The 11,312-nt window shown below is 32.6% G+C and overlaps 2 protein-coding genes across 4 annotated transcripts in view; one reads left to right on the top strand and one right to left on the bottom strand.

The window, feature by feature from the left end:
* LOC124362513 (prolyl 4-hydroxylase subunit alpha-1-like) overlaps positions 1–2,978 on the bottom strand; it is a 30,004-nt gene extending 27,026 nt beyond the window's left edge. Inside the window, exons 1-2 of one of the 2 annotated variants that reach the window (XM_046817085.1) lie at positions 1,697–2,978; positions 751–919 (exon numbers count right to left, since the gene is read on the bottom strand). In XM_046817085.1, the coding sequence (XP_046673041.1) occupies positions 751–919; positions 1,697–1,718 (191 nt within the window). In that variant the 5' untranslated portion in view covers positions 1,719–2,978. The remainder of the gene's footprint in view (positions 1–750; positions 920–1,696) is intronic. The other variant, XM_046817084.1, reaches the window with a different exon arrangement.
* Positions 2,979–4,114: 1,136 nt separating this feature from the next.
* LOC124362512 (prolyl 4-hydroxylase subunit alpha-1-like) overlaps positions 4,115–11,312 on the top strand; it is a 37,222-nt gene continuing 30,024 nt past the window's right edge. Inside the window, exons 1-3 of one of the 2 annotated variants that reach the window (XM_046817082.1) lie at positions 4,115–4,244; positions 5,052–5,228; positions 5,313–5,452. In XM_046817082.1, coding sequence (XP_046673038.1) covers positions 4,243–4,244; positions 5,052–5,228; positions 5,313–5,452 — 319 coding nt within the window. In that variant the 5' untranslated portion in view covers positions 4,115–4,242. Of the gene's footprint in view, positions 4,245–4,372; positions 4,391–5,051; positions 5,229–5,312; positions 5,453–11,312 lie in introns of those variants that run through there. The other variant, XM_046817083.1, reaches the window with a different exon arrangement.

The raw sequence follows: 11,312 nt of genomic DNA, 5'->3' as shown, positions 1-11,312 counted from the left end.
TATTGTGTGATTTCTTATTGCCATCATAGTTACCCGTGAAACCAATGTAAAAATGTTTACTAACAGTCATCCAAATTCTATTGAGTGAGATTTTCCATCATCGAACTCAATATTCTCTGTGTAGAGATGAAGCTTCATGCAAAATTTTAAGCTTATTGGTAAGTTGGTGCTCGAGATATCATGTGGATATACAAACAGACAGAATGAAGTTTTTCCAGCCCTTCAAGTGAGAAAATAAAGAGATGCTTTGCTAAAGCTTAACCAATAAAGTGAAGCTCAATCAAAGCTCTTAAGTTACTCGTAATAACAACTAAAACTAATTTGTCATTAAAACCTATTGAGTCCATTAAAAATTCTACAATAATTAATTTGAAATCTTATTTTTCTCATACTAAAATTAATACTTCAATTATGAATGAAGCACCACTATATGCAATTATTATTATTGTGCTATTATTATTTATATGTTAAGAGCAGTTTTTTAATAGAATTTGAATTGGCTTCTTAAACATGTTTCAGCCAAACTTCAAATCATCTAACTACATCTTGCGCACTTGAAGTTGTTCTTCCATCATCAAAAAATGCTACTGATAATTAAAATATACTCTTAAACTAAGATTCAATGATTAAATTGAAACTATTATTACTGCCAGAAATAGTTGTTTATCATAGACATAAGGTTATCTGCTGAATGATTCATGACAAAACATAAATTATTTTGAGTAAAAATATGTAAGCAATCCTCAATACCCAGATAGGAGAGATAGAATGTTTTGTTCCTCCTTGATGTAGTTTTCCAGGTATCTGACTAGAAACAGCTCCAAGTCATACAAATCTTCCATCGCATCAGTCGAGGTGAAGTAGTTATAGCAGCTGGTGCTAGGTAACAGCACCACTGCCATCAATACAGGGACTATACCTAGAGGTCATATATTATTACTAACTGCACCAAATTATTATTTCTATTGTGTTTTGCATTGAATATGTTGATAGTACTGTTGTACGTATGAATACAAATATGAACAAAGTGGAATAGAACAAAAATGGCAAAATAAATTTTTATTAACGTTTTTCACTTGCTAGCAAACTTCGAATAAAATAGAATGTCATTTCTCATTTTAAAACATTTGTTGCATTACTTCTGTTATACTATGTAACATAAAACATTAATCGTATGTAACAAATTATAGTTTTTTTTTACTGTGGACAAATACTGAGAAAAATAGTTTTTCGTTGGGTTTGACTTTGAACTCTTTTTTAAACACTGTATTCTATCGCTATTGATATATTACTGAACATTTCTCAGACCCACAACTAACAATAAGATGATAGTTTTAAATGTGTTCTTGGGGTGTATTTATTCAGAACTTTCAATAGAATGAGGTTTAGTCTATATTCCATGACTTTATGAATAGTTTATAATTGGTGAAAATAATGTTCATGTTATACAAACACGTTTGAACAATAATCACCTATAAAACTAGATTAAATAAACAATAACAGCATCTTTTAATTTTAAATTGTATAGGAAATATAAGTTGTACTTCATTTAAAGTTGTAAAAGTCACTCTATATCATAAACTTAGTATAGCTTTCCATTATGGTATTACTGGAAAGAAATGCTTGCAAAGAACCTTTTATGCTTAACATAATATATACTGTTCAGAAATTAGATATAAGAAACAGGCTGACTTACATGTCAAAGTCTGAAGACCCATTGTTACACTGTCTTATCTTCCTCTAATCACATCACAAATCTAATCACATCGGCTTACTATTCACCTCTTATGTCAGTGTTATTAGTTGTGGGTGTAACCAAATACATCATATCATGTTTTAGCTCAATTATTTTTTTAATTTTTTACATCTTATTTTTTATCAGTATTTTCCACACTCCTTAAAAGTCACAACAACTATCACATAAACATTTTTTTTTTAATTCATCAAAAAATTATATCTTCATTGTAAAAAAATTAAAAATGCAATTTATAATTTAACTAGATGTATGATAAAACCACGATTCTGGGTGCACATAAAGAGGTTATAGTCAGTAATAGAAGATCAGCCCTGTTTGCTCATAACTAAATACTAGATTTCTTACTACAACTATTTACAGTACAAATGTAATTTAGAGTATAAATAGACATATGATAATACTGCGATTCTGGGTGCATATAAAGAGATTATATCCAAGTTATATCTGATAATAGAGAATCAGCACTGTTCGGTTATAACTAAAAGTCTGGATTCTGTACTACAACTATTTACAATAAAAATATGTCCAGGAATAGGGTGAAGATAAGATTATTAGGGGGGAGAAGTGGTGTCATATAAAAGCCTAGGATCACTGATTTTTTCCAGGTTTACTTGTAATTAATTGTCTTGTAAGGAGTCTGAAAATACTCATTTTTTGAGTGAACTTATAAACAACACATTTTGGAACTTTTTTTGTAAAATGCTGTCTTTCAAAAGGGTGCTGTTATTTTACAGATGAACTTTTTCACAACTCTACTATCATTGAGATTATCCTCATCAACCACATTTCCTATTGTTTTTGTACTCAGTAATCTAATTAGATGTAATCTTGATAAATAACTCTATTAGGGAAATATTATTTTCCTGTTCTGAAAATGTAATCATTCTCTAGTTAAGACAGAACATCATTCACTGGATGAATGGCTAAAACTGTAACAGGCTCTCATAAGACAAGGTAAAAGTACGCCACACCATGCCGTAACAGGCTTCACTGAGATTCTATTTCAAATCTGTAGCTCATTTCATTCTCAAGATGGCTTCAACAACCTTCAGCTAAATTCCATCGTTGGACATGCACCATCAAAGAACTCATGCTATTATTTTTTTTTATTTTTAGTAATATACTTTCCTCTTAAGACCTTTACCAATCCTTCATGGATATCCTTTATGTATAAAATAACACGTATAGTCATGATAACAGTATTACTTAACATTTTAGTTGTAATTATGAACTTTGGGGATCATTTCCAGAGCATCAACACTAGCAGTTATTGTTGTGTTTCTAAAAGGTTTCATATTCAAGGATTTTTTTAAGGCACTGGTTCCAAAGATAAAAATGTATGGTTGTACAATGATGAATGTGAATGTGTGAATGGTTTCTAATAATTATACAAATAAAAACGTTTGAAGTATTTTTCTATAACAACTACACATTTTGGAACTGACCTTTTTTAAACACGCTTCCTATCTCAAATAGGTGCTATCATTTTACAGATAAGCTTCTTCACAACTCCACTATCGTTGAGATAGTCCTCATCATCAATATTTCTTTATTATGTCCTTACTTAATATTATTCTTTAGCAATAATTCCACCAGGGAAATATTATGTTCCCTGTTCTAAACATGTTATGATTCTCTAGGTAAGACAGAAAATTATTCATGATGAATGACCAAAAATGTAATGGGCTCTCATAAAGATAATATAGAAGTATGCCACACCACATGTCATAACAGGCTTTGCTGAGGTTGCATACAAAATTTCCAATCTATAGCTCATTACATTTTCAAGATGGCTTCAACAATGTTCAGCTAAATTTCTTGTTGGATATGCACCATCATAGAACTCATTCTTATCTATGTAGAGATGAAGCTTCAAGCACAATTTCAAGTATAAAGGTCGGTTCGTTTTCTAGATATAGTACAGACAGACAGACAGAAATGAAATCTCTCCAATCCCATGAATGATAGGCTATGCTAAAGCTCAGCCAATAACCCCTTAAGTTTTAAAGACCATTTCCCAAGTCCGTAATATCCTCAAAAGAAAAGAGTTTCATAACCCTTCCGCTGCCATCCATTAATAGTAGACTGTAATATCAGGCTCCGAATTTAAGAGGATCTGAATTTGGCAGTGAAAGAGTTAGACAGATTTCAGCACCCAAGGGCACCACATCTTACTCACTCTCTGTCACCATATTTTATTTTTCCACTGACAAAAGAAAACTACAGAAAATTATAAAGAAATTGATTTAGTGTAACAATAGGTTAAATATGCCATTAATTTTATCTTTTTCTTTAGATTTTAACATCTCATAAAGCATTTTGCCATTCATCAAACACAAATGATCTCTTTATCATTCTTCTGTGCAGAATCTGTGACAATCACGATATTATTCATGCCTAATTCATTGTATGTTATCGATGATTAGTTAATACTTTTCTATTGTGTGTTGTATTGTAAACATATTCACAGCCATAGGTTTAACTGAATGTAAGTACATATAAATGTACTAGTTTTTAATTATTGTTTGTACAAAATAAAAATTTTCATATTATATTACACAATATTTACAGTTGTGACATCTATCAAGTTACAGTGCTCACTACAACTCTGTAATTGTGGCAAAATCGCAATGAGTAAAATAAAAATAAAATAATGCTTTTTAACAAGGAAAGTTGCACTTTCCATGTTTAATTTAATTGAATTATCTGCTTAATATAAATACAAATAAATTTAAGAAAAAGTATTAAATCTACTGTTTCTTATTTAATGTAATTTTAGTATCTGGATAACACAAATATAAATAGATTTACAAAAGTATTAAAATCTACACTTTTCTTATTTAAATTAATTTTAGTACCTAGATAACTGAAACACAAATAGATTTACACCAAATATAAAATAATGTAAAATGGAGAGATTTTTAAAAACAAAACCAATAAACATTTTATATGAATTATGGTTGTGATAGTGAATAGTGACTGTTTTCATAACTAATACGTATTAGTGATTTAAGCAACATTCTCCTCCAAGTAATTTCCAAACTGAGGCAAATGTGGCCCCTGAATACTGATGCTGTAAGATGTATAGCAGAGTCAGTGAATGTACCACAGTACATTAACTGTATAGCCATACTTTTATAGCTGACAACTTTACTGCTGACCTATAACTCTCATGAACTATCTAAGGCTACTGTGCCCTGATGCTGCTGTCATCTGCCTGTTAATTTATTAGATATATGGATATTATACAAATTATAGGTTGTATTTTTATGCACAATTTTTATTTTTGTTGAAGGATGTTTTTCAAATGGTTCTCTTTATTGGCAACCTTATCTACAGTGGTGGTGGTAGACGCAAACTTGTTCACCTCAGTCCACGAAATGGAAAATCTGGCACATTACGAGCAGAGGCTTTTGGAACATTTACAATCCTATTTACTCGAGCAGCAAATGAAACTGGATTTTATAACTCAGTAAGTGAAAAAGTATCTAGATAAACATTAATTTAACACCACTTGTTTAGTTATTATTTATTAATAAAATGTTGCGAATGTTAGGAAGTATGATGAGCTGTCCAATAGAAGAGTGGACAATACTCCTCAAAACAACCTTGGCAACCCCATAACAGCCTTTGCACTGGTCAAAAGACTTGTCAGAGACTGGCCTCTTGTTCTGAACATCTTGGTGGAAAATTATGGTGAGTTAATTACTATCACTTCAAATCTTTGATTACACAAACGTCTCAAAGGCATTAATAACTTACATTGGAGCAAATTCTTGCACAGCAAAATGCACAGTGAGAAAACTGATATAAAAAGTAAAATATTCAACTTCATTAATAACTTTTCTGTATACAAATGTTGTTCTTCACTATCAATAGTTACTACACTAATGATCATTTGTATGCTACAACAACTTTACTACAGGGCCTGACTGACAGTTTTTACAGCTTCATTGTCACTTTTTATTTGATTTTTTTTACTATGAATTTAATTTTATTTTATTGCATATAATTAAATAAAAGAAACTGAAATGTACTAAAGTTAAAATAATTATTTACAAAGATTAGCATATTTACCTACGATATTATGGCTTTAGAAATTATATTTTTCTAACTTGCATTTTTAAATTTGTCACTGAAAATCAAATATTCAAACACAAAAAAGAAACCTTCAAAATGTTTATCGCTACTTTTTTCACTAAACTTTTGAATGAATTGAAACTGAGTTGCAGGTAGGAATTAGTACTAATACTATCTCTTATTTTCCAAAACAACGGGAAATTTGGCAACCCAGAAACAATTATTGTCAGAAAGATCTATCGTTTGACATCTGAAGTTATTAACTCAGATCTGCATATATAGTATCATGACAATGATAAGTAAAGACAGTTAATAACAAATACAAGGATGTCCTATATGTTTAACATTAGGATTATGTGGGTTAAACGGGTGTTATGCTCTATTATAAATCACATCTGTCTGCAAACTATTGCGATCATGAAGACAAAAAACAGTTAATACACAATACTACGGCCTCATATACGGGTATTTGTAGGATTATGTGGATTAATGCAGTAAAAGCTAACATTTAGATATATTTAAGTATGGGCCTGAATTGTAAATATTTATTTATCAAAGCAATCAAGATTTTAAAAACAAACCAAACATTTTAATGAACAATAATTGTATTACGTGATATATTTGAAAGATGTTCAGTTAAAAGCTACTCTACCAAAAATTCATGTTTCTGCTAGTTTATCTCAAATTATGGCTATTATCCAGGCCCGTAGCTAGGCCCTTGGAGGCCCCGGGGCAGAAAGTCCATTCGGGGCCCCCCCTTTGTTATATATTTCGCACTTTTTTTAATTAATAGATATAAGCATACAGTAATTGGATCTTTAGGCTTAGAATTTATGTGCATTTTTTTATTATTATCCTATTATTATTATTATTATTACCTTTTTTTCTTATTAAATCTATAATACTTAATTGTTTGCTTAAACTATGTTTACAAATTTCTACGGTAAGTCATAAACTGGTAATGATTTTTATATGCAAATTTGTATGACTCCTGGCCCTGTGCCATTAGTTTGGTTTTTAGAGCCATTATTTTTTTCAGCTTACCATTGGTGATTGGTATTCTATTTATAGTGCTGAAAGGAAAATGAAAAACATAATTATTTTTTTCAAATTTTATTCACAATAGATAATAAATAAATAAAGACATAAGTGCTGATGTCTTAAAACTTTTTAGTCTCTTCTTAGGCCTACATCCAAGCAATGTAGTTTAGTAGATAAACATACAAGTAATATCATTAATTATGTAAATACCTTTTGAATACACAATAAAATTGTATATTTATTTATGGTGTTTATGGTAATAACTGGTAATACCATTAATTATATATGATCCAATGGTGGTAATACCCACTCATTCTCAAGTTTAAAATTGCCCACACTAGTTTGATAGTGAGAATGCAACTGAACTTACTAAAAAGACTTTCTTCTTGACTTGACATTAGCAAAAACATCAATAATTCGGTCAAAATCTATTTTTTCGGGCTCTGTCATTTTCAATAGACAAAAGAGCCAAATCAGTGAGACGTTGTTGGGACATGGAGCTTCGCAGGTAGTTTTTTGATGAGTTTTAATTTTGAGAATGATCTCTCTGCTTTGGCTACTGTCACAGGGACTGTGAGGTACAAAAAGCATGCTGTTAGTACATCCGGGTAGGTTGATGCTAGGGAACTGTTTTCAATGAGTAGGAGATTTGCAACTTCTTTTACTTCTTTGAAATCCTTTAATTTGGATTGAAAAGCATTCCTTACTGATAAAATCTGAGCTTTGAACAATGGCGTTACATCATCTGAAAATCTGCTTACAAAATTATCAGCTTCACAACGCAGTTCTTCATCTGAACGTGAGGCCAGGAAAGAAGGGTGAACAATTTTATAGGCATCAATCACTTGCTTCATGCCTTTAAAACGGTTGTCAATTTGTGACACTATAGTATCAACCATTGGGAAGAATATTGTCACTCTGAAATTGCTTTTAGGATCTGTCAGTCTTTGGTCTTCACAAAGTTCATCAAAGTGCTTTTTTACCTTTCTTGCACGTTGGCCAATAAATTTATGGGTAATCGTAATCCCCCCATTTTTGAACATACTTCTTCTGCTTCACTACAGACTTCTTCAAAGGACCAACGAAGTTCGTTATTACTTTCAATAAAGCATTGCCTAGGAGATCGTACGCTGTCATTAAATCAATAGATTTCCGTTTGCAAGGATTTTGAGGCAATGTTTATTTCCCCTAATATTTTGCACTGGAACAGTCAAGAGCAAAACAAAACTAAAAGATTCTAACCTTTTTTTGAGCCCCTCAGCTTCATTCCTTTCCTTTGGCTTTTTGCTTGTCAAAATTATTTTATTTAAGGCTTTCATTACATCACCGAACCTTTCCTTTAAAGCGTACACAGCTTCATATCTCCCTGCCCAACGTGTAGGTTTAAAAGTCTTTAATGTTACCTTTTCTTTAGGAACAGGAGCCTTCGGATTCTCTGTACAACCAGAAACGACTTTTAGTTCTTGCCACCGAACAGTGCTGTGGCCAAAAAAACTGTAAATATTTTGCACCGTCTCAAAAAATTGTGCTATTTCTCGATTGCATTCAACGGCATCTTTAAGAACCAGATTCAAATTATGGCTGGCACAGTGAATAAAATAGGCATGGGGTGCAAGTTCTTGGATTCTCTTTTGTACTCCATTATACACACCACTCATGACCGATGCACCATCGTATCCTTGTCCTCTGCATTTTGTTATGTCAAGGCCTTTTTCTGAAATTGATTTTATGATGACGTCTTCTAGCCCCGAAGCAGTTTGGTCAGTAACTGCTGTGAAAGATGTAAACGTTTCACAAATTCTCAACTCACAAGGTTTTCCGAGTTGGTTCATGGTCAATCTTTACATAGCGAAAAACTTCGCTTAGCTGATCTACTTTACTTACATCTTGTGTTGTGTCGTAAATTATGGAGAAAAAAGGGCGCACTCAAAAGCTCTTCTTTAATTCCACTAAGCACTTCACTAGCCATCAGAGAAATAATTTCCATTCTGGATTGTTGGACTGAGATAATTAACAGTACCACTTGGCCTTTGTAATTAGATCTTCTAGGATAGTGTCATATTTTGACAGCAATTCAATCAATGATAGAAAATTACCTTTATTTTCTATCAGTGATATGCCAACTGTCTCCACGAAAAGGAAGGTTGCATGTTGCCAACATAAGGGAGACATCTAAGACCCTCTTCAAAACTTTCCTCCAAAAATTTCCGCTCCTCCTTCAAACCTTTTTCTAGTGCATCGTCTATTGAGCCATGACGTCGCCATTGCTCATAAACCCAAGCAGGGATCAGCATGGTGCTGTGAATTCTCATGTGTCTTTATGCGATCAGACAAATGTTTCCAGTCCCTTAATCCTGAATCCCATCCTCCTACAGGTCCTTTCTGGGGAAACAACCAGCAAGGTTGGCAATAAACACAATCCAATTTGGACGAATAGCACAACCAAGTTCTTTTCAGTTTGAGCCCAGACTTTGACTTCAGGGTAAAATAATTGTCTGAAAAGGACCTACCTTGTTTTCCATCATATGGAAATGGGCCAACTGGTTGATAGGGTCCTAGTCCCTAATTCAATAATTCGTTTTTCACCTCTGGATCGATGATCTGGTCTGGAAAATGGGGTGGCTCCGGTGTTTAAAACAAGTTTCATTAATTTTATTCGTCCGGCTACATTCCACCTGTAAGTAGATTGCAATGCATTAGTATTTTTTTCTTACAAACATGATCATAACAATAGGGACTTACTGTAATTCCATGTTTCCATGGAAGTAATACTGTTTACTTCCATGTAACCATGGAATATTTTATCGTAGGGATTCCATGTTTAGGGCGATAAAACAGCATATGTTGTTATGTTGAAAAATATAATATAAGTATTCTGTACTTGGCATGTCTACTTACTTGATCATTTACGCCGATCAGTTCACTGCTTGACGTAGGACTTGTTGGAGGTTTGGCACAATTTTCTTGTTGATGCCCTAGCCCTAGGCATGTTACTTCTTCATCAATACTTTCTTCAGCGTTATCTTGAGCTGTAACTTCCTCTTCAATCTCATTTCCTGGGACTGAGGCTGCAATAAAAAATAGCAAGTCAAAATAACATTAAGTTACATATAACGTATAATTTAACGCCAATTTTAATAACATTGTAAAGATATAATAAAATATATAAAAATATATAAAAAATAATAAAAAGAGTAGATACATGGCCTCATAAATAATGAATGTGCAAGCGAGTGTGGTGCATTTTTTACATCATATTATCACAAAAAGATATAAAATTACTATGATAGATATTCATGCTGTGCTGCTGTGCATGTATAAACAAATAAAATACCTACACAGAAAGAAGTAGAAACCAAAGGAATCATAAAAATCACATAAAAAATTAAATGACCACTACACAATAGTAGGTAATATGTAGCCTATATATGACTAGTGATAAATTCACAAACAAACATTGCTTATTAGATTAGAATAGATTGCAGTCTGAGTCAGACACAGTGGTCTAAACTCAATCAAACATCCAAACTCTAGTTAAATTTTAACACGAGTTAATTTTAACATAGTTAAATTTTAAGATATTAATTATAAAGTTATTGCCAAGCTAATTAATTAGGCCTAAATACCATATCTAAATTCAAACCACTCACCAATTATTGGTCTAGTTTCAGTACTAGATGTAGATGTGACATTCGTACTTTATTAGTTGTAGTAGTACTAGTAGTAGGACATAAACCAAGCAGATAGGGTGGAAGAACACTTGAAGCATCCTCTTCTCTTTTCTTCTTGTCTTGCCTTTTCTTTGCCCCCACTTTGATAGCTTCTTTTTCATTTTAACAAATACAAGAATAAGAATACAAATTGTATAACACTTTAAACACCGTAACAAACGAGTAACGGACGAACGCCAAAACGTCAGTTTTTTTGGTGTTAGTTTACCATCAACATAACATAACCTTATCCGGGCTGTCTGTCACTAGCTCACTAGTCGTAGTCACTCTCACTGTCGTCTGTCAGCTGTGGCAGAGGCAGTCGGCAGACGGAGCCGTCCTACGTCACGTCGACGTCAGGACGAGTTTATTACTGTTGGGGATGGGGGAGTAAGGTGAACTAAAAGTGCAAACTGCATTTCTTTAATTGCGTAACAACTGACAGGCTGATTGATAGTCTGTCTATTTTTGTTACGAAATCTCTGTGAGAACAATATCTGTCCATTATTTTATATTGAAAAGCTATTTAAATATTTTTTTATAAAGACATTTTGATGATTCGATGAAATATCCCTACGACCCTACAGTAATCAATAAATTTCACATAAACTTTAATTTCATTTTCAATTTTTCCACCTTCATTTGGGGGCCCCCCCCCTGGCCGGGGGCCCCGGGGCAATGCCCCGGTTGCCCCAGCCTAGCTACCGGCCTGCTATTATCATTAT

Source organism: Homalodisca vitripennis, chromosome 5 (assembly GCF_021130785.1).
Source record: "Homalodisca vitripennis isolate AUS2020 chromosome 5, UT_GWSS_2.1, whole genome shotgun sequence".
Taxonomy (NCBI): domain Eukaryota; kingdom Metazoa; phylum Arthropoda; class Insecta; order Hemiptera; family Cicadellidae; genus Homalodisca; species Homalodisca vitripennis.
Note: the sequence above shows the minus strand (reverse complement) of the source record. Positions and strands in the feature narration are given on the sequence as shown.